Raw genomic sequence first — 23,431 nt, 5'->3', positions numbered from 1 at the left:
TGTTGTTTGGCGGGTCCGGGCTGGGGATTCGAACCCGCCACCTTAGGTGTACATGGCTGGCGCCTTAGCCAGTTGAGCTATAGGCGCTGAGCCATCATTAATGTTCTTTCTGAAAAATTTGTTCTGCAATCCTGCATTAAACAGGAGCCCTACCCGCACCTGTCCCTTGTGTTGTTAATGACTTTGTTACTGCCACCATCTACCCTCTAGGACGTTCTAGTCCAGAACTAGTTCTGTATTGGTGGTGGCTTAGAGTTTCTATCCAACTCTGATATTGGAAGTCTAACAGATCTGGTCAGTGGCCAAGCCAGCAGACCTCTGGAACAGATCTTTGCATAAAGCTTTGTCTGCTGCTGTTTGCCTCTCTTTTTTAGGCATGTAGCTTTATGTTAAAAAAAGAAGTTTCTTTCATCTTCCTTTCACAGGCTGGGAAATTCTACCTTCATCCTTGGTTTTAAGCAGCAGGTCTGGCTCAAGATTCCCTCCTCACTGGGTGCTTTTCACCCTGTTTTCCTATTACTTACGACAGCTGAAATTCCAGCTCTGCCTTGAACTCCAACAGGTTTGTAGCTTTAACTTTCCTTCCTGCTTTGTGTTTCAGTATCTTCTGTTGTGTGTCAGGCCTACGTGGCCATATCTTTTTCATTTTTTCCTTTTAAATTTCATCATTGATACGCTTACAGTGGCAGTGCTAGGGAGTTGGGGCCTTAAAATATAGCCACATGGTTACCATGTTGATTTGAATTATTTAAGCAGAGGTGTTTAAAGTTCATCTGAAAGCTTTGGGAGCCATTGCACTTTTAGAAGAGTGTGACCTGATTAGATTTTACATTGTGAGAAGATAATTCTGTTAGTATGGGGGATGAGATGCAGAAACGTCAGGAGACCTGTTTGAAACTATTGCCTATAAGGAAAAAGATCATGAGAGGTCCAAAGTGTTAAGAGGGTAGATTTATAAAGGATTAATATCCCTAATGGGTCATAAGGAGCAATCACAGTGTCCTGGGTAGTAAACCCAGTGATACTTAGATTTACTATCCTCACTGTCAGGGCCAATCTTGTTTCCTGATTATACTTTTCACTGTATTACTCGCTGGCTATTATGACTAGAATATTGAACTTTGGTTTTTCTTGCTTCTTCTTATCCTTGAATTAGTGTTTGCTGGACCTTTGTGTGGTATCCTTAATGGCATGGAAGCATCTTGGAAACTTCTTTAGTATTTAAGAGAATGAAACTGAGGCTTAGAGAGACTAATTTCTTTCTGTGTTGTTTATTAGCAAAATAACTGTAGCCCTAGAGTTGTAGTTAATTGTCATAAATTACTTCTGGTTTGTGATTCATTAGTCACATATATACAAGCATCTTTGCCCTTACCTAGTAGAATCACTGTCACAGTTAATTAGTATTTTTCTGCATCTGAGAACTCACAGCTTCTAATGCTTTGCAGGTGTTTTTGCAGAACTCCAACCTAGATAGTGATTATTTCCTCCTTTTACTTTGTAATTAAATTCATTTCCCCATTTCCTCTGCTTGCCTGCAGTACATAGGTGCAGGCATCATTCTTGTCCACCCTCTAATCCTTAGGAGCCCTTCTTGTCTCACGTCAGCTCAGCAGATCTCAAGGAAATAGACTTGGGCCTACATTGCAGCAAGATAATCATGGACAAAATGCAAAAGAAAATAAGACATATATTTGCTCAGTGTGACCTGTGTTTTTCTGTAAAATCTAAATTTTGTATTGCATTGCAATTTAAATGTTAAAAAACTTGAAAATGTAGCACTTATGTTTTTCCATTGTGAAATACCTTTTGTTATACAAGATATTATTTTTAAAGTAATATTTAATATTACTAAACATTAATAATAATAGTATTAATAGCAGAATAATAATTATTGTTTTTCATGCAGAGCATATTTTATTTTGCAGAACTGCCTAATCATGCTTACATTAGGTTTGTTACATCATGGTTTATTGTGGAAATGAGTCTTCATCAGAACTCAAACACTAAATTTAGAAAAAGGCATCTAGGAGAGAAGGAGTGGAATCACTGAGGATATCTGCCATACTTGGTGATATTAAAACAGTTCCTATTTATTCATTCCCTCAAGAAACACTGTCAAAATCCTGTCAGGTACCAGGTACTGGGTTATGCACATAGTAACAGGAACTGTCTCGTGTTCGCTAACTTTGCTTTCGAAATCAGTGGTTTCTTTTATGCATAATTTGCTTTGAAATAGAATGGGTTGATCCAAATGGAGCAGATCAAGCAAATTGTTCTTTAAACATTTGTCAGTTGAAGACAAACTTTCTATTTTTTCAATTTAACATTTAATCAGACTTAAAGGATATGACTTTATTCAAGTCTTTTGGACTTTTCATAAGCTGGTCTGTGATCTTTCTATCCATGTTCTTTATTATTACAAAGCCTTAGTCATTATACCTACTTCCTGGCTTAGAATTCATAAATCAAAGAAGTCTGACTTCTTTTAACACTTTCTTTAGGTGATAGCTACTCTGTTTCTTTGAAGGTTTTCCTTGTGCTGCACATATTCGTCCACTTCCTGGTGACTTTCTCAAAATGTGACTACCAAGACTTTAGGCCTCCCAAAGGTGCAAGAACCCCAGGCTTCCCAGAGAGACCCAGTCCTGTTAATACTCTGTTCTTTTTTTTTTGAGATTCCACATTGTCTTGGCCTTTTAGTGTCAAACCAAAGCCTGGTGTTTTCAGGAAACTCTGAGGCTATTTCTAGCTCTGAGGATGTGGGTCCAGTTGCCCTCCCCCAAGTTCATTATCTTCAAATGGTCCAATTTGAGATTTCTTGCCATTTTTCAAGTCCTTTAGGGTACCCCCAAGAGATCTTTCAATTGCTGTTTCTAATGTGACTTTCTACTTTTCTGTAAAATCATTAGAACTTTTAGAGATTTTCATAGTACTCCCTTTCCCAGATTGTTTTCAAAACATAAAATAAGAATAATCACTAAGTAACTGATAGGATTTAATTTTTATGTTTTGCTCTTTTAGCATGGTGTTTTTACTTCTACTTTTAGTTGTCTGTCTGAAATTTCTGATTGTGGTAGGGTAGGAGCCTCTTTTGGCAATTAGGAGGGAGCCTGCTATGGTGATTAAAAGAGGCACATTCTCCCAGTGCCAGAGCGAATGTTATTGCTTTCTTAATTGCACTCTGTCATGGTATTTGTCAAGGTCTGTGACAATCTAGGTGAGATATATCTATGGGTTTCTCTCACACTCTTCCTTTCTTATGTGCTTATTTATCCCTTAAAGAATTTTCTTAAAAATAGCAGGGAAATATTGACTCTCACAAAGCCACTTTATTTTCTGCTGTGGCTTTATTTTTATTCCTTGATTCTGCCCATTGATGTGGATTTGCTAGATTATTCTGTATGAAAAACCCAACAATGGCCGATGATTTGAGTTTGTCTTAAATGTAATCATTGGTTGTCTTTTTATGGACTAAAGTCACTTTAATAATCTGCTGCATTTTCATTATAGTGCATATAGTTCTATAATGTCACTTGTGACTCCTTGAATGTCAGTCTTAGTGATTTGTCTGCATTTTAATTTGTGGCTTACCAGAGACTCCTTGATGTTTCCTACTGCTCCTGCCTTCCTGTTTTGAAGGCTTGTTAACTGGAACCTTCCTTGTGTCTTCTATGGCCAGTGGAGAGAATGCTCTCTCTGTATCTGGTTGCTCTCTTTGTTCCCACCCTTTCTTTATTTCCTATTTCTCAGGAAATATTGAATAAAATATCAATTGAAAAATTGAATAAAATATCAATTTTATTCCATATTGATCAAAGCATCTTTGATCAGACTCCTTTGGTTTGCCAATTTGCCACACAATTCTTGTTTTGGGCTCTTGATTCTTCTTTCCAGGGTTTTTAATGAAATATGTACAGCAGCACATGTAAGTCTCTTATGAGGGATTACTTTTATTTAATTATTTATTTATTCATTTATTTATTCATTCATTCATTTTTGCAGTTTTGGCCAAGGCTAGGGCTTGAACCCACCACCCCCGGAATATGGGGCCGGCGCCCTACTCGAGGGATTACTTATTGTAAAAGCCTTTTGTACATTTCTCCCATGGCTTAGATATTTTTTCCTTAACATTCCTTCTAAAATTGATTCACTATATGCTATTTTGGGAAAAGAGCAGTCAAGAGAAATGGAGGCAAGAAGAGGAGAAAACCGATTATCACCTGCATAATATGAACTTGCTTTGGCCTTCCTTATTTTGTGTCTTACTGACAAACATGTGCATATGCCAGTTCCCAGTGGCATTGAAAGTTCTCTAAGCTGAGTTATTTGTTCTACCTAGAAGTTTCAGCTCTACTTCTTATCTTAAAAGTATTCTCCCCATGTGAGTTATGGGAGACCTCCACTGTTGTAACCTCAGGCCATCTCGTAGCATCCCAGAGCTGTTGAACCTTTGCAGGAATTCTCATTTTTTGTTCAGTCATTTTATCTATTAACTAAAGAATAATTGGCTACTTAGACACCAAAGTTAGTGTCCTATTCTTATGGTTAACAGTAATGGCCATTCCACATGCATTAATAATTATAGTAGTTATAAAAGGAAAGTAAAACTTCATAATAATGATGAAGACTATAAGATTTTTGCGGTGTTTTAGTCTGTTTTATATACAACTAAAGTCACTTTTCATTAATTTGTCTGTATAGAGAACACCCAAAGTTACTATAATCTGGGTGGTAACTGGCAGCAAACATTAAATTCTATAGTAATCTCTGGTTATCATTAACAAATAATTTTAATCCCTTGGTTTACTATTTTAAGGCCCTTAACTAATCCTTTGCCATCACTTTTCCCAGTATAGAGGGTTGTTAGCTCATTTTGCTGTATGTATTAATATGATCAAAATAACTTAAAGTTATAAAAGTCAGGAAATGCATTTCAGTGGTAATGACTCTTTACTTTTTGGTTTGTATGTATAACTCTGGTGTCACATGAATGCCTTAGTGTACTTATTAATAGGTACTTTTGAAATTTTATTGAGGTTAGGAATTTATTGAGTGTCTTAAACCATAGAAGAATTGATTATGTAACAATAATACTTTTAGGTTATGTGCATCTAGAATTCAAAGTGGCCAATGAGACCTTATTAATGTTATTGGATATAGGTGATGAGCAAGATTTAGGGAATTTTCTCCTTTAAGGACATTCTTAAATAATTAAACTTTGTTGCTACCATTTGATCTAGAGAACAAATTCATTCTTAACCTTTCTTATGGACTCCTTCAGCAGTTTGGAGAAGCCTATGGATGTTCTCAAAATAATGTCTCCCTCCATTCCTCCCTCCCTCCCTCCCTCCCACTCTGTCATCCAGGGTTCCTCAGTAGAGTCCTTGTTGTAATAGCTCACAAACTCTTGGGCTCAAGCAATCCTCTTGCCTCAGCCTCCGGAGTAGCTGAGACTACAGGCATATGCCACAACACCAGCTAGTTTTTCTATTTTTAGTAGAAATAGGATCTCCTATTTGCTCAGGCTGGTCTTGAACTCCTTAGCTCAGGCAATCCACCCACTTTGGCCTCCCAGAGTGCTAGGATTATAGGTGTGAGCCACCACTCCTGGCCAAAATACTGTTTTTAAAAGTATAAAATAAAATCTTAGGATAACAGAGAAAACTGACTCTATTAATATGTTAATATACATAAAAGTCATGCAATAATGTGCCATGACATATTGAAAAAGACCTGGCAATGGGCCTAGTAACCACTGGAATGACAGCGTAATGATGGGCACAATGATATGAATGGCATTTGCAGTAACTATCCTATGGGGTCAAGATGGCTGTTATCTTTATTGTTAAAAAGGTCACAGGTAGTAATAGTACTATTGAGGATTGTGAGTTACAGTCAAAATATTAATGGAAAGGAATTCTAAATTTCAGATAGAATTTAGTGAAAATGATCCATTTGTGGGTCGATGGGCACTTGGGCTTCTTCCATGACTTAGCAATTATGAATTGGGCTGCAATAAACATTCTGGTACAAATATTTTTGTTATAATGTGGTTTTTGGTCTTCTGGATATATATCTAGTAGAGGAATTGTATATGTACACCATGGAATATTATGCAGCCTTAAAGAAAGATGGAGACTTTACCTCTTTCATGTTTACATGGATGGAGCTGTAACATATTCTTCTTAGCAGACTATCTCAAGAATGGAAGAAAAAGTATCCAATGTACTCATTCCTACTATGAAACTAATTAATAGCTTTCATATGAAAGCTATAACCCAATTATAGCCCAAGAATATGGGGAAAGGGGAAAGGGAAGGGAGGATAGGTGGAGGGAGGGTAATTGGTGGGACCGTGCCTGTGGTGCATCTTACAAGGGTACATGTGAATCTTTCTAAATGTAGAATATAAATGTCTTAACACAATAACTAAGAAAATGCCATGAAGGCTATGTTAACCTGTTTGATGAAAATATTTCAAATTGTATATAAAACCGACACATTGTACCCCATGACTTCATGATTGCATTAATGTACACTGGGATGATCTAATAAAAAAAAAAGAAAGAAAAGGAAAAAAAAAAAAGAAGGAAGGAAGGGAGAGCGGGAGGAAGAGAAAGGGAAGGGAAGGGACAGTCTACAGATTATACCACCATTTTCATGGAGCTTATGTTCGGTGGTGTTCTGCTAATGCTTTAAAAAATAGTTTTTGTTTTTTAATTTAAAGAAGCTCATTTGTAATGTTAAAAAAAAGAACTTAGTGAAAATGAAGAAATTATTTTGGATTTTTAAAAATCTAAATCCATGTGCTTCCACTCCCCCAGTTCTATCCGTGGACCTCACGGACAGTTAAGTACCCTCTGATATAATTAATTTCAGTAGATAAACTGAATTGTTATTTCTGTTTATCTGTAAAGAATCTCTGCATGTCTGCTTTAGAAAAAAATAGATAGTTATTTTCTCATATAGAAATCACAACAGGTTTTTCTATATTTATTACTAATTGACAAAGGTCTGTAAAATGGACAGGGAGAGAAAAGATGTCTTATATGTCTAATTTCTGATAATTTGAATCACACAATATTTTTAAATTAAGATTTTTCTATTAAAGCAGAAGACTTGGTTTAACATTTTATTTCACACTAATTTTAATTAATTAAAACAAGTTAGTATTTTCTTTAAACTTAGTTAATATTGGTTTATCTGAAAAAAACAAAAAAGACTATGTTACGGGACCAGAGGTTCTTGGAAGTAGCAAAGAACTGTGACCAAAGAGGTATTACTGAAATGAGAAAAATAACAAAAATGAAATAACGCATTTTAGAGATGAAGGTTTTCACACTCAGGAATACTCTTGGGGCCACCGGTCTTCCTTTTAGTGTCACTAAATGATTGGATCTGGCAAGGTGTTACAATATGTTTGGCCTTCCAGAGCAAGTATTATGCTCTCAAAAAAAAAGCAAGACTTTAGCATGCTCTAAGAGCAGGGCACCCTATTTGTTTTCTACTCCAATTAATAAAAGTTTTGATTTGCCTCTATGGTTAAAAAATGAATTCATTTAACAAGTATTTTTCTAGTGCTCCTGTGTACTAAACAATAGGGATGGAAGCTGGAAAGCTTTGGCTCCCCTGCAGTGTCGGGGGTAGACAGGCAAAAATAGTGGGTGGGGACGGCAGTGATTCTCATCAGAGTCTCTGGGAGCAGAGTGTGTATAGAGACAGTTTCCTTGTCCTATATGATGAAAGTTCTCATTCTCTATGAAAGTTCTGAGTCTACTTTGAGCATTTGAAAAAATGTAATGGAAACTACATCTTAATATACCTTGAGTATGCAAAGGGAAACCCGTCACATTTGTGTAGTCTGGCTAGAATTCATCACTCTGCTAGAATAACAACCTTATAATTTATATATAATGTTCGAAATTACAAATGTTTGGAACAAAAATATAATTGCAGTAGAACAAGGAAAATCATACATAATTGGGATCATGAGTGTGAGAAGTAAGTTTCCGAACTGAAGAGCTGGGGCTGGGCTGGGGGCAGACAGAATTGGGAGGGCAGCATACCTTTAGAAGGCAGGTTGAAGTGATGCTGACCACTGTTCAGAGCAATTACTGGCTCCCAGTGCTCTCTGAACAAACTAAAGACAGGCATAGGTCTCCTTATTCCCCAGACATGGCCATGCATTTGTTTTTCCTTTTGTTCATATTCCCCTCCTCCCATTAGAACACCTCACACCTGCCACCTCCATCTCCTTAGTGGGCCTTTCTTTGATCTGCCCTTGTCATCTGTCCTTCTTTAAAGTCTGTATTCCCCACTCCCACCCCAACACTTGTAACCACCTCAGCACACTTCTGCCTTCCTTAATCCCTGTGGCCTCTCTTTTGAATCCTGTTTTGTGCCTGTTTCTAATGTATACCTGTAAGGGACAGACTCTGGGAGGGCAGGATTCTGTTTCTTTTCACCTTTTGTATTTCCCGTAGTCAGCACCTGCCGCCCTCTCTAGATGCCCTCCCTGCCCTTTGAGCTGCAATGCTTCTAGATCTGTACCTGCCTGACTCTTAGCCTTGGAGATAAACAGGTATGCATCTGGAACCAGCTGCTCAGTAAACATCAACTTTGCTAGGCTCCTGCTAACTGGAAAAAGACTGATTCACAATGGAAAGTAGTGTTTCATTGTTGGTCTCCTTGATTAATAACTTATAGAACAGTAAACAGTGTGGCTGCTTGTGTGGTCTTAGGCATTTCCAGCTAGCTGGTATCATGAGCTACGTCTTGTGTCTGGGAAATCAAATGTTAGAGGAAAGCTTTCTGGTCTTTGGTTTTCTTTTACCACATTTAGTTCTTTTGTACACAGTTCTCTTTTTCTACGGCAGCATTTGTAATCAGGAAACTTTGGCTTATTCATTGAAATTTTTAAAATGGAATTTGCTCCATAGGCAAAGTTTGTTCTTGTTGTTAATTGTATAAGGTCATTGAGGGAATTACCTGCCTAAACTTCAGACTTAATGCTCTCTTACTCATTCAAGTTAGTACCTTCTAAATGGTAGGAACAGAAACAATGGGAAAAACACAAATAAAAGCCCTTGGCCTCCCAGTATGCTGGGTACTCTGAGATGAAGCCTGCCAGGAGAGCAGAGGTAGAGATAGCTGTTTTTGCTGATGGGCTCCAGGAGGCCTCGTGTGGGGGGATTCTGAACAGAGGAAGGGTAAACACCCAGGCCCTGGGAATAGCCAACATAAAGGCTTTAGGGAGGGACATGCTGGCAACAAGCAGAGGACAGCAGGATGGTCAGAGAGGCTGAATCATAGCAAGGGAAGAGCATGGCAGGCAATGAAGTGGAGTAGTACCTGGAGCCAGGTGGGGAAGCGCTATAACTGAACTAGTTAGAGGCTCCTTCAGTGGTTCCCATGAAAACTGATAGAAGTCTGCATTACCTGGTAGGGTCACAGTGTTGAGACCTATAACCTGTGAAGGCAAGGAGGAATGAGGGATGATTCCTTGGTTTTGTTTTGAATGGGCTCTATGTATGGAGAGAGAAGGACTAAGGGAAGAAAAGCTCTGGAAACAGCATCCGGAGCCCTGTTTAGGGCCAGTTCAATGTGACATGGCATCAAGCACATCCAGTACACAGGAAGGTTCAAGTGGGCCTTTGGGGTCATCTGCACAGAGATGGTGATTTGAGACCCAGAACTGAATGATACCCCTGGAAGGTGGGGAGGAATAAGGAACAAAGGCCCAGCACTGAGCCCTAGGACTGGAATGGAGGTACAGGGAACTGGTAGACCACATGTCCCTGGCATAAGAGCTGGAAGAGCTGCTGCTGGTGAAAAGGCAAGAGAACTGGAAGGTTATGGGCATCTGGAAGCCAAATGAAAAAAATATTTCCAGAAAGAGAGTTCCAGCAGTATTTTGTAGGCTTGAGTTGGTCTCTCTCTCTCTTTTTAAAAATCAGTGACACTTTATTACAAGACTTTAGTTACTATTGTTAACTAAGTCTTCGTACTTCTGAAAGTATAGTTCTCTTTTTGTGATTGGAAACATACTTCATAATTATCCTGTAGTATTGAGAAGTTACAGAAACAAATAATAATACAAATTCTAAAAACTATTCACTTTGGTTCCCAGGTATAACCGTAGTTTAGCTCAGGGCTCAGAAAGTCTTCTGTAAATTTCCAGATAGTAAATACTTCTGACTTCAGGGGAGATACATTCTATATTGCAGCTATTCACCTTGGCTGTGACAGTGTGAAAACTACCATAGAAAACATGTAACAGATGAGTGTGGCTGGTGTCATATAAAACTTTATTACAAAAACAGGCAGCAGGCCAGATTTGGCCCAGAGGCCCAGATCTCTACACCTTTGATGTTCAGAATCACACTTCTTACCTTTAGGAGTTGATCAATTATGAAATGCTATTCTGATTTTTTTTTTAAATGGAAGCCACTCGATTTGTTACTTTATGTTATAAAACACTTTGTAAACAATTTGATTTAATCAGCCAGTTTTATCCTCCAGCATGTTGAATATGTTTAAGTCTTGATGGAATTATCTTTAAATCCATGGACACACAGACGTCCTTCCCCCCATACCCTGGTATTCTCCTGTCTCATTTGCTATTTTCAGCCTCACTGCTTTTAATACTTTTCTGTGAGTTATGTCCTCTGAATAACAAACTATTAGTTATCCAAACTGAATTCTCTAGCATAAATAAAAGATTTTAAGTTGTACAGAGTTTCATTCTCTGTTTTAGTGTTTGAAGTGCTTATACAGGGACTTTTGGTTCACTGTGAACATAGCATATGCATATATAGTATACCCAGTATATATCACATTCACCCTGTGTATAATGCAGTGCCACATTCACCCTGTGTATAATGCTTTAGCTTCTTACCTGTTCTTGGTATTAAATAAATATATACATACAAAATGCTTAGATTCATATCTGCTGGTATTGAATACTTAAAAAAATACTAGGTATTCTTAACCATGGATCTGTGTTGGCAGCTTGTACAGAAATGAAAAACTAGCCAAAAAACAAGAAAACCCCACAAAATTCTCTTTGTTGTTCAGAACTGACTGATCCTTTGAAAAAGACTGCAAACATAATGGGGTATGAACTTACACTTAAAAATATTTTAACTACCAGCTTGACAGATACTTAGTGTCAAAAATTATTTTAAGGATCATCAAGTCAGGGTTTCTTAATCTGCAATCCATGAATCCCTGGAAACTGTAGGTGACAGTGTGTATTTATATGTGTGTGTGTGTGTGTGTGTGTGTGTGACGCACATGCACTCACATATGCCCATGTGCAATTTTGTTTCTCCTAGGGCATCATGCTTTTGCTAGACCCTGGCAAAGGTCTGTACCTTAGAATGGCTGAATCCCCCCTTCACAGTGAGGACCATTCAGGAGCAGAGACTTGCTTTGGGTCCTGGTTCTGCTGCTGCTAAATAGTTTGACTTTTAGCAAATCCATTTCTCTGAACCTTAGGACCTATGGAACTACTTGGTTTCTGTTGCTCCTAGAATTGTTGTAAAGCTTGTACAAAAGAACTTTTGAATTATAATGTGCCATATAAATATGTAGTTGTGGCACTATTATGGTAAAGAAGCAATGGCCAGAGGAAGCAGGTGACTAGTCTGCTTAAGGGGACACCACTAGGTGGTCCTAGCCCCCTGACATCTCCATTCCCAAGGCCTTGTTAGTGCACTGTTTCCTAAACATGGGGCCACAGCTTTTCCTGAGAATAAAACTGCATGGTGCTAAGAAAAACTGGCCTTTTCAACAAGTGATACGTTGACAACTGGATATCCATGTATAAATAATGCATTTGGACTCCTAAACATATACAAAATTTAACTTCAAATGGGTCCTAGAACTAAATACAAGAGGTAAAACCATGAAATTCTTATAAAAAAACATAGGAGTAAATCTTACTGTTCTTAGGTTAAGCAAAACATTCTTTAATATAACACTACGAGCACCAGTGACAAAACACAAGTAGGTAAAGTGGACTTTTGAGGTTCACAAGACACCATTAAGAAAGTAAAAAGACATTAACTGAGTGAGGTGGTACGGGCTTGTGTACCCAGCTACTGTGAGGCTGATGCAAGATCGTGTGAGTCGTAGATTTGAGGGTGTAGTTTGCTATGACTGTGCATATGAATAGCCAGCGCACTCTAGCCTGGGCAACGTAGTGAGACTCTGTCTCTTAAAACTCAGGCCTGTAATCCCAGCACTTGGAAGGCCAGGGTGGGTGGATTGCCTGAGCTCATGATTTTGAGACCAGCCTGAGCAAGAGTGAGACCCCATCTGAAAAAAAATAGCCAGGCATAGTGGCAGTTGTCTGTTATCCCAGCTACTTGGGAGGCTGAGGCAAGAGAATGGCTTAAGCCCAAGAGTTTGTGGTTGCTTTGAGCTATGGTTCCATGGCACTCTACCGAGGGCAACAAAATGAGACTCTGTCTCAAAAAAAAAAAAGCAAAAAGACAACCATTATATTGGGCAGAAAAATCTCAAGTTATATATTTGATAAAGGACTTGTATCTGGAATATATAAAAAAAACTTTTACAACTCAGTGAAAGACAAATGACCCAATTTAAAAATGAGTCAGGGATTCAAATATACATTTTCCACTAAGAAGAGATATAAATGGCCAATAAGTTCATGAAAAGATACTCAACATTACTCATCTGAAAAATGCAAACCAAAACTACAAAGAGATACCACTTCACACCATTAGGCTGGCTGTAATCAAAGGATAGACCACAAGTGTTGGGTAGGATATGGAAAAGTTGGAATCTTATTCATTGCTGGTGAGAATGTGAAATGGTGCAGCCGCTTTGGAAGACAGCCTGGCATTTCCTCCAAATATTAAAAATATAAGGTGACTTTGTGACCCAGTAACTCCAGTTCTACCTGTATACTCAACAAAATGAAAACATGTTAAGTGAAGAAGCTAGTCATGAAAGGCCATGTATGATATGATTCTGTTTGTGTGAAATGTCCACAATAGGCAAATGCATAGGACTAACAGCTGTCAGAGTCAGAGGGGGAGTTGGGGACTCAGGAGTGGCTGCGTGTGGGTACAAAGTTTCTTTTGGGGATGATAAAAATGGTCTGGGATGAGATGTTGATGATGACTGCATAATGCTGTGACTATACTACTAAATGGTAAACTTTAAAAGGATGAATTTTTCTATGTTATTAACAAAGGCTAAAATGGGCCAAATTTGCTTTCTTGCCTTTGAAAGATTAAAGTGAAACCTACCCTTTTTTGAAAATTTCAAGACTGCCACATGCGCTTTACTCAACTGGCCTAAATGACATGACTTTAGTGGTCTGAATCAGGTCCCTGGTGAGCAGTTGCCTAAATGCCATGTGTATATGCTATGTTCTGTTTGTGTCTCACAGCTTCTGTTGAGGGGACACTCAGGACCCAGCAGCGAAGGCCAGTAGCTATATTCACCCAAAGAGGGTTTTTTTCCAGGTGAAGTTTGAGGTTATTCACAAAGCAGCAGGAAGCATGTTTGTGTTGTGCCTGGCTGTTTTTAGCCTGTGTATAAGCCAGAGATGAAGATTTTCAGCTTCATTATTTTAAGGGACCTAATATTAGGTTAATTTGTTCATCACTTTTGTACACATAGAGATAATTTAAGAAAAAAAGTATCAGTAACTTTTATTTTTAAAAAGTACTTTAAAGAACTACAAAACATTGATTTATTCCTTAATACCCACTTAGAAGTTACTTTACTTTATATACATATTAACATCTTGCTCTATGCATTGTACCTCATATTGCAAAAAGATTATTTGTGTGTAACATACTAGTTATTCCTGTATCTTAATTTAAAAGTAGAAAGCTGAACAATCTTTTAAAAAATCAACTGTGTCTAATGCACATGTTCTCAAACTTCTGTATACAAAAATCAACTGAAGCTCATTAAAGATGTTGAGTTTCCTAGGGCCCCAACCTCAAGAGATTGGTTCAAAGTGAAATTTTAAGTAACACCGCAGATGATTCTGAGAAGCAGGGGTTTGCCTATGGTAGCTGTGCCCTGGGAACTCCAGCCAGGAATTAGTATGTAACCGAAGCATGGTTAAAGTCCTTCCCATTACCACAGGTAATTAATATTTTCTAACCATCTGATATTAGAAATAGATGACATCCGCACTCTTATTCTGCCCTTAGAAAACAATAGTATTTTCTCAGCAGCATCACATTTCACAGTTAGAAATCATAGCCTCCTCACCCAGTCAGCATCTGCGTGCTGTTAACCCATTCATGCAGCCATCTCTCCACCTGCTCTTTCCAGATTTCCTTTGACTTAGCTGAGTATACTGCGGATGTTGATGGCGTTGGCACTTTAAGACTTCTGGATGCAATTAAGACTTGTGGCCTTATCAACTCTGTGAAGTTCTACCAAGCATCAACAAGTGAACTTTTTGGGAAAGTGCAAGAAATACCCCAGAAGGAGACCACCCCCTTCTACCCTCGGTCACCTTACGGTGAGAATGCACATGCCCAACTCTGCGTATATGCAGCGTTCTTTGCGGACTTGGGGTTGGGCGAGGGGGGTGCCTGTTTCTTCTTTCCTTCTGTTCATGTCTCTTGGCTGAAGTCATCTGGGCGTGAGATTAACATTTAGACGGACGAAAGTGACTAGACTTGTTGAGAAGCATACCTTTATACACTGCTAACTGCAAGTATTTGCTCCCATTGCCTCCGGGGTGAAATTACCACCTCACTTCATCAATCTGTGTTCATTCAACCCTTCTGTACAGATCACTTTAAAAGGAAAATTAGAACCAACATGATTCTTTTTCTCGGCAATTGTGAGATTGTACTGAAGTGATAAGGTTTCTTGTTTCTTATTTCCCTAGTGAAAGTTTCGCTGAGCACAAACCCTTACAAAAATAAAATAAAATTTGTAGGGAAAATGTTCACTAAAGACATCAATGATAACATTTCAAAGCAGTTTGTTAAGATCCCCAATTTTTTACTTTCTAGTTCTTAATAATTTAAGGGAGTAAGACCTAAGAAAAGTCAGCTTGATATATTGCACATTATTGTTGAATCATTGAGGTTGTGAAAGAATACACAATAGATATTATAAGAGTAAGAAATTGTTGGGGGCGGCACCTATGGCTCAGTGAGTAGGGCCCTGGCACCATATACCAAGGTGGTGGTTTTGAACCTAGCTCTGGCCAAACTGCAACAAAAAATTAGCTGGGCATGTGGCAGGCGCCTGTAGTCCCAGCTACTCAGGAGGATGGGGCAAGAGAATAGCCTAAGTCCAGGAGTTGGAGGTTGCTGTGAGCTGTGACACCACAGCACTCTACTGAGGGTGACAAAGTGAGACTCTTATCTCTTAAAAAAAAAAAAAAGAAAGAAATTGGTGGATATTTCCTGATGAACGTGATTAACTGACATAGGAACTTTTATTCTGTCTTTTACTTTTGATGTATTTTTTTCTATTTGATACATTACAAATGATAATTATTATTTAAGTTAAGTAAAAATCACTGTCTTTTATAATAAACTTTATTGCTTTTTAAAAATTATTCCAACAGGGGCAGCAAAACTCTATGCCTATTGGATTGTGGTAAACTTCCGTGAGGCATATAATCTCTTTGCAGTGAATGGCATTCTCTTCAATCATGAGAGTCCCAGAAGAGGTTAGTAAATATATTAATTGAAAAGAGAATTTTAGACTTCTAACAATAACAGAAAGTTGTATATATATTTAGTATATATATTATAGAGACTGCTAACAGCTTTATGTACGTTTCTACTGTGAATGTCACAAGTTGTAAATAAAGAAATAGAAGTCCAGCCTCAGTTTTCAAATTTTGTTTTAAATTTGTTGAAGTTTTTAATTCATCATGAAGAACTAAAATAGTGTCTCAGTTTTACCATTTTCAGTGGTAGGTTTTATCAAGCATGTTTTCAGCTGAGGTTTAGGAAGCTTCCATATGACCACAAAGGAATAAGTAATAAAGTATTGGTGTTTCTGGAAGTTACTTCTAATCACATACACTAAATATGTAGAATCTGTATTACTTTTTACTTTGAATCAACCAGATACTCAGTATTCTTTTATATTCTATTAAATAGACACCCAGAAATTTCTGTGCATCTAAAGCATATTTTAAAATTTGAAGTTATGTTTTTATTGACACATAATAATTATACATCTTTATGGAATACATAGTAATGTTTGATATATACAATGTGTGGTGATCAAGTCAGAGGAATTAGCACATCAACCAACCAATTGCACATCATGCAAACATTTGTTTGTGTGAGGAGCATCCTAAATTCTCTCTTATAGATAATTAAAAGGAAAAACAATTTATTGTTCAATGTAGTTACCCGACAGTGCTAGAATACTAGAATTTATTCCTTCTACGTAGCTGTAATTTTCTCTCCCTATTCCCCCTCTTCCCTAAAATCAGTTCTTAATACATATTGAGTTTTTTGTTTTGCTATTTTTTGGGAAACTATATCTATTTGTATTGGCCTGTTGCCTTTTAATAGTTGTTGATGAGACTGTAACAGTGTGATAGCTCTGCTTTCCCCAGTATTAGGTTTTAAATAACAAAATGTGTACTTCCATCATTAATTCTGGTGTACTGAAGCATGAAAACCTATTACAAAGCAGGCACACTCTTTTCTAAGTAAAAGTAATCTGTTTAATTTTGCAAGAAGTTTTATTAACTTTCAATATCACTTAGTCTTTTATTCTGAGAATAGGTGAGAAGTCTTAATGTTTTAAGTTTCAGGCCCAACTAGTAACACTGATAACTTTTTCAGTGAAATTTTATGTGACTGCCTAGCCACCTAATTAAACTAACAAGTCATGAAGAAAGATTAAAGTGACAGGTTTACAAAGGTATCTTTAGCGTCAGTACTTTTTTATCTTATAATTGCTTACGTTAAAAATTCCCATGATGGGCATTTAAAGCATAAGAACCTAGCCTGTCTTTTAGGTTGGCTGAAAAGAAAACAAGTTAAAAAGCAGCCAGAAACATTTCTTTAATTCATTTTATGTTTCTGGATGTCTTTAATAAGGGGAAGAGGAAAAGGAAGATCTTAGCTATCTTTGCCCCAAGCACTTCATATGCATGATGCTCAGGGACTGTTCAGTAAATGGTCATCCCTGGCTTTTTTCTCACAAACATGTCTATACACATCGTTTTGGGTTCTGTATTCTTTCCCCCTCAACTTTTCCACCTGGAAAAATTATAAGTAAAAATTATAAGTAAAATTATAAGCCTTCTTAGGTGATAGAATAAAAAGATAAATGTAAATAAAACTCTTCTCAGTCCTCTATTTATACATCTCATGAGATCTGATTTTTCATCTTATGTATATTAATCACTTTGTTTTACAAAACATTTAGAAAGTAATACTTTTTTGAAAGAAAATTTAAAAGTGGAGAGTATAAGGGAAAAAAGTTCTGTCTTTTATTCTGCCTGATAACCCGCTTTGTATGTGTGAAGATACATGAAACTTTCTCAAGGAACGGTAATGGTAAGTTTGAGGAAAACAAAGGAAAAAAGGTGTGTCAATAAAGACTGATAGCAAGAGATGAATGCAGGTCATGTTCCAGGAGCTTTGATAGTTGCAGAAGTCAACTATGACTTGAGGATCACAATTTTAGTACAGTTTTTTCCTTTCTTAAAATGCATACATATTTTTTTGGCATCCTCAGTATTTTTAGATGAATGAATGAACAGCTGTTCTGGGTTTCAGTAAAACCTAACTAACTTGACAGCTAGGTGAAATGAATTAAAGAATAGTAGAAATGTATTGGATAGTTTTAAATAAATATTTCATAAATAGACATATAGTAATCAAAGCTAATAAACTATTCTAAAGTAAAGATTCAGTCTGATATATAATAATAAGCAGAAAATTTATTTTTAGCAATAGTATTAGTTTGCATATCTACAATTCGCTATGATACTTTAATTGATAAAGTAAGTGAACATTTAATTGAACATTTATGCATCAGTTCTCTTACAGGCAATGATATACACTTCTTTTTTCTGATGGTCTAGTCCTAGGCATATGATCCCAAATGTCCAGTTAGTAGACCCCAAGTTGATATAGTTTTGGATGGATATTTAACAAAAAATAATTGACAGGATCCTTTTTGAATAACATTCCATAAGAATTTCTGAATTTTAAAAGTATAGAAGAAGTACTTTTTTTTTTTTTTGCTGTTTTTGGCTGGGGCTGGGTTTGAACCCACACCTCCAACATATGAGGCTGGCACCCTACTCCTTGAGCCACAGGTGCTGCCCTGGAAGAAGTACTTTTTAAAGAGAAAGATAGGTTAGACCAAAGATTGCCAAACTATGACTCAAGGGCCAAATCCAGCCTGCCAATGTATGTTTGTAAATTAAGTTGCATTGGAACACAGTCACATTTATTTCTTTATATATTGTCTGCACCTACTTTCACACTATAGAGTCCTGTAGCCTGCAGAGCCTAAAATATTTACTGTCTAGGCCTTTAAGAAAACATTTGCTGGTCCCAGCTGCAGCCAGATAGATCCTCAAAATCTAAGAAGCTTTCAGTTGTTTATTGTGGTTTTCTCCAAAGGTAGCAAGGTAGTCATTTAGAAAAATTTCCTGCAAATGTTAAAATCAGTGTCCATAGTGAACCAGTCCTTAAGCAGAATTCCTGATGTATTTTGGTCATTTGGGGTTCTCTTATCCTCTGCTGCTCTGTTCAAATGAGTAAATGTTCTGAAGGATACACACTGTGACCAAGTGCTCTAAGGGAAAGCTAATTGTCAGTGAGGTATGGAATCAAACAGCTAGTCACTGAGCACACATCTACAATATGGTTCACTGCAGCAACCGCAGCTCCTGAGCTTGGACACTTTCTCTTACTATGTTTTTGACTGCCTTATGTATCTGGCGAGCATCAGATCAACAGTCAGAAATCTCTGATGTAGGGAATAAAGCTGATAATTCATTGACGTGGCCTCTGCTTCCCTCACCACCATCCAGTCACTCTTTCATTGAAAGCAAGACAATGGAGGCACTCATATAGTAGGCTTGCTTTTTATAAAATGGAGGCACTTTAGTTATATTTTACATCAAAATAATAATAATTAAAATTTTAGAATTGTATGTGTAGAAGACATGAAAATGTATATATCAGTATATGTTTTGTAGGTAACTATTATGATGTACTGAATGCTGATTTTCACAGATGTTACAAAGGTGACTTTATTTATATAGTTTTATCTGTTTTTTTAAAAATAAAGAATAGTCATATACCACACAACAGTGTTTTGGTCAACAATAGACTTGCATGTATGATGGTTGCCCAATAAGATTATAATACTGTATTGTTACTATACTTTTTTGTAAGTTTAGGTCCACTTAGATACACAAACACAGTCTCATTTTTATTATGCTTCATAGATATTGCCTCTTCACCATTCTTTTTTTAAAAACGAATTGAGGGTTAGTGACAACCCTGCCTTGGGCAAGTCTGTTGATGCCATTTATCCAACAGCATGTGCTCACTTGCTGTCTCTATGTCAGATCTTGGTAATTCTCACAATATTTCAGATTTTCTCATTATTAGTCTATCTGTTATAGTGATCTATAATCAGTGATTGTTGATGTTACTATTGTAGTTGTTTTTTGACCCAAAACAATGGAGGAGACAGTGAATGTGATTGATAAATGTTGTCTGTGTTATCACTCAGACAGTGGCTCCACTGACCAGCCATTCCTCGTTTTCTCACCTCCTTGGGCATCCCTAGTCCCTGAGACAAACAATATTGAAATTAGATTAATTAATAATTCTACAATGGCCCTACAGTGTTCAACTGAAAATAAGAGTTGCGTGTCTATCACTGTACATCAGGCTAGAAACGACTAACCTACGTGAGAAAGCCATGTCAGAAGCCAACACAGGCCGGAAGCCAGGCCTTCTGTGCCAGACAAGTAGCCAAGCTGCAAATGCAAAGGAAGAGTTCTTGAAGGAAATCAGAAGTGCAGCCTCAGTGGATGCACAAATGATAGGAAAGCAAGACAGCTTTACTGCTGATAAGATAATATTTGAGTGGTCTGGATAGAAGATCAGACAAGCCACATATTCCCTTAAGCCAAAGCCTTATCCAGAGCAAGGCCCTAAATTTTCAGTTCTATGAAGGCTAAGAAAAAAAGAGGAAGCTGCAAAAGAAAACCTTGAAGCTAGCAGAGATTGCTTCATGAGGTTGAAGGAAAGAAGTCACCTCCCTAACATAAAAATGCAAGGTGAAGCAGCAAGTCCTGATGGAGAAACTATAGCAAGTTATCCAAAAGATCTTAGCTAAGATTATTATTGATGAAGTTGTCTACACTAAACAGTAGATTTTTGGTATAGATCAGGTGTCCTCAAACTACGGCCCGCGGACCACATGCAGTTTGCCTAGGACATTTATCTGGCCCGCTGGGTGTTTTTGCTGCCGCTGCCTGTCCTGCTTAGCAGCCGACTCGTCCCGGGGCCCACAGTCCGGCCCTCCAATGGTCTGAGGGACAGTGAACTGGCCCCCTGTTTAAAAAGTTTGAGGACCCCTGGTGTAGATGAAACAGACTTCTGTTGGAAAAAGGTGTCATCTAAAACTTTCATAGCTAAAGAAGTGAAGTCAATGCCTGCCTTCAGAGACTCAAAGAACAGGCTGATTCTCTTGCTAGGGGCTATGCAGCTGGTTACTTTAACTTGAAGCCTGTACTCATTCACTGTATGAAAAATCCTTAGGCCCTTGAGAATTTAGCTAAATCTATTTTTCCTGTGCCCTATCTATGGAACAATGAAGCTTGGGTAATAACACATCTGTTTATACCATGAGTTTTTGAATATTTGAAGCCCAGTATTGAGACCCTACTTTTTAGAATAAACAAATCTATTAAGTATAGAGTATAAATGTCTTTTATTTTTATCAAATGATAGCTGTGTACATTAATGCAATCATTGGATACAGTGTGGTGTTTTCATATACAATTTGAAATATTTTCATCAAACTGGTTAACATAGCCTTTATATCATTTTCTTAGTTATTGTGTTAAGATGTTTATATTCTATTCTTAGAAAGATTCACTTGTACCTTTGTAAGATAAACCATAGAGGTGATCCCTCCAATCACCCTCCCTCCACCCATCCCCCAAGTATAAATGTCTTAACAATAATTAAGAAAGTTAGGTAAAGGCTATGTTAAGTAGTTTGATATAAGCATTCCAAATTGTATATAAAATCAGCACATTGTACCCCATAAATGCGGTAATGTATACAGCTATGGTTTAATAAAAAATTATAAAAAATAAAATACTTACTGCTCATTGACAATGCATCGGGTTATTGAAGAACTTTAATGGAGATGTACAAGGAGGTGAATCCTCTTTTCTTGTGTGCTAACATAACTTCCATTCTGTAGCCTATGGACCAAGATGTAATTTTAGCTCTCAGTCTTACTGTTCATGAAATATGTAGATAATGATTTATCTGATCTGGGAAGAGTAAAATGAAAACTTTCTGGAAAGGGGTTGCTGTCCTAGATGCCATTAAGAACATTCATGATTCATATGAGGCTATCAAAACGTCGATTTTAACAAGAGTTTAAAAGACGCTTATTCCATACCTCATGGATAATTTTGAGGAATTTAAGATTTTATTAGAGGAAATAACTACAGATGTAGTGGAAAAAGCAAGAGCACTAGAATTATACCTGGAGCCTGAAGATGTGACCGAATTGCTGCAATTTTATTACAAAATTTGAATAGATGAGGAATTGCTTCTTATGGATGAGAATAGAAAGTTGTTTCTTGAGATGTAATCCATTCCTGGTGAAGATGCTGTGAATAATTTTGAAATGACTACAAATAATTTAGAATATTATATAAACTTAGTTGGTAAAGCTATGGCAGAGTTTGAGAGGATTGACTCCAATTCTGCAAGCAGTTCTACTATGGGTAAGATGCTAACATCACATACTATAGAGAAATCTGTTGTGAAAGGAAGAGTTAATTGATGTGATGACCTTCATTTTTCTCTCATTTTAAGAAACTGTCACAGTCACTACAACCTTGAGCAAACGCCATCCCAATCAGTTAGCAGCCATCAGCATGGAAGTGAGACCTGTCCCTATCAAAAAGATTACAACTAACTCAGTGTTTTTCAACTTTTTTTATCTTAACCTTTAAATTATATTGACCAAAAAAGACTAAAAAAGAAGAATATACTTACTGTGCTTTGAACTTCTTTTGAAAATTAAATTATTTTCATGGCACACCTAAGATCCTCTCATGGCATACCAGTGTGCCATGGCATACCAGTTGAAAATCACTGGACTAACTGAAAGCTTTGATAAGCATTGCCTTTTTTTTTTTAATGAACAATAATATATTTTTTTCTTTAAGGCATATAGTTATATATTGTGTTTTAAACCATGTTATTGCATGGTAATAGGCTACAGTACAGTGTAAACATAACTTATCAGCACTGGGAAACCAAAATATTTGTGGGACTTGCTTCATTGTGGCATTTACTTTATTGCTATGGTCTGAAAACTAAATCCAAATTGCCTCCAAGGTATTTACCATTGTATTACAATTACCTATACTATTCAGTACAATAACCTGCTCTACAGATTTGTATATCATAGGAGTGATAAGCTATCCAGGGGTCCTCCAGCTTTTTAAACAGAGGCCAGTTCACTGTCCCTCAGACTGTAGGAGGGCCGGACTGTGGGCCCCAGGACGAGTCAGCTGCTAAACAGGACAGGCAGTGGCGGCAAAAACACCTGGCGGGTTGGATAAATGTCCTAGGCAGGCTTCATGTGGCCCGTGGGCTGTAGTTTCAGGATGCCTGAATAGCCTACATGTATATTTGGCTATACTAAGGTGACCAGATTTTAACATTGGTAAAGCGGGGATACCATTGACGTTGGGGGGGAAGGGGCAGGGGTTCTTAATTAAAAATTTGGTCTATATGGAGTAACAAAAATTTTCATAGAATGCAAAAATAGTATTGTAATATATTTTTTTAAATTTCAACATAAGTACAATTTACAAATATCATACATTAAAACATTATATATAGTATTATTTTATTCTTTGGCATATTTCTCATTTGAGTGAATTTTTTTAGTAGACTGCTGTCGTTGTTTAAAAGATCATGAAATATTTCACAAGAATTTGTTAAATTACATTTCCCATATAAAATGGCTTTCAGATTCTCAACACTTAATTGTGATTTTTCTGACGTCTACACTTTATTTTCTGTAGAAAAAACGCGTTCAGTCACAGTATTAGTTTCTGGTAAGGACAGCGCGTATCCCACAATTTTTAGTGAATTATTGTATGGAACATGGTTTGTTTCAAAATGATGAAATATTTCTAACCATTTGTT

At 37.1% G+C, this 23,431-nt stretch overlaps 1 protein-coding gene across 1 annotated transcript in view; it reads left to right on the top strand.

Annotated features, from left to right (window-relative positions):
• GMDS (GDP-mannose 4,6-dehydratase) overlaps positions 1–23,431 on the top strand; it is a 587,084-nt gene that overhangs the window by 229,785 nt on the left and 333,868 nt on the right. Inside the window, exons 5-6 of the mRNA XM_003799345.3 lie at positions 14,328–14,520; positions 15,586–15,690. Coding sequence (XP_003799393.1) covers positions 14,328–14,520; positions 15,586–15,690 — 298 coding nt within the window. The remainder of the gene's footprint in view (positions 1–14,327; positions 14,521–15,585; positions 15,691–23,431) is intronic.

Source organism: Otolemur garnettii, unplaced genomic scaffold, assembly GCF_000181295.1.
Source record: "Otolemur garnettii isolate 467f Iridium unplaced genomic scaffold, OtoGar3 scaffold00149, whole genome shotgun sequence".
Taxonomy (NCBI): Eukaryota; Metazoa; Chordata; class Mammalia; order Primates; family Galagidae; genus Otolemur; species Otolemur garnettii.
The sequence above is the reverse complement of the archived record's forward strand: the minus strand, read 5'-3'. Positions and strand labels throughout refer to the sequence as shown.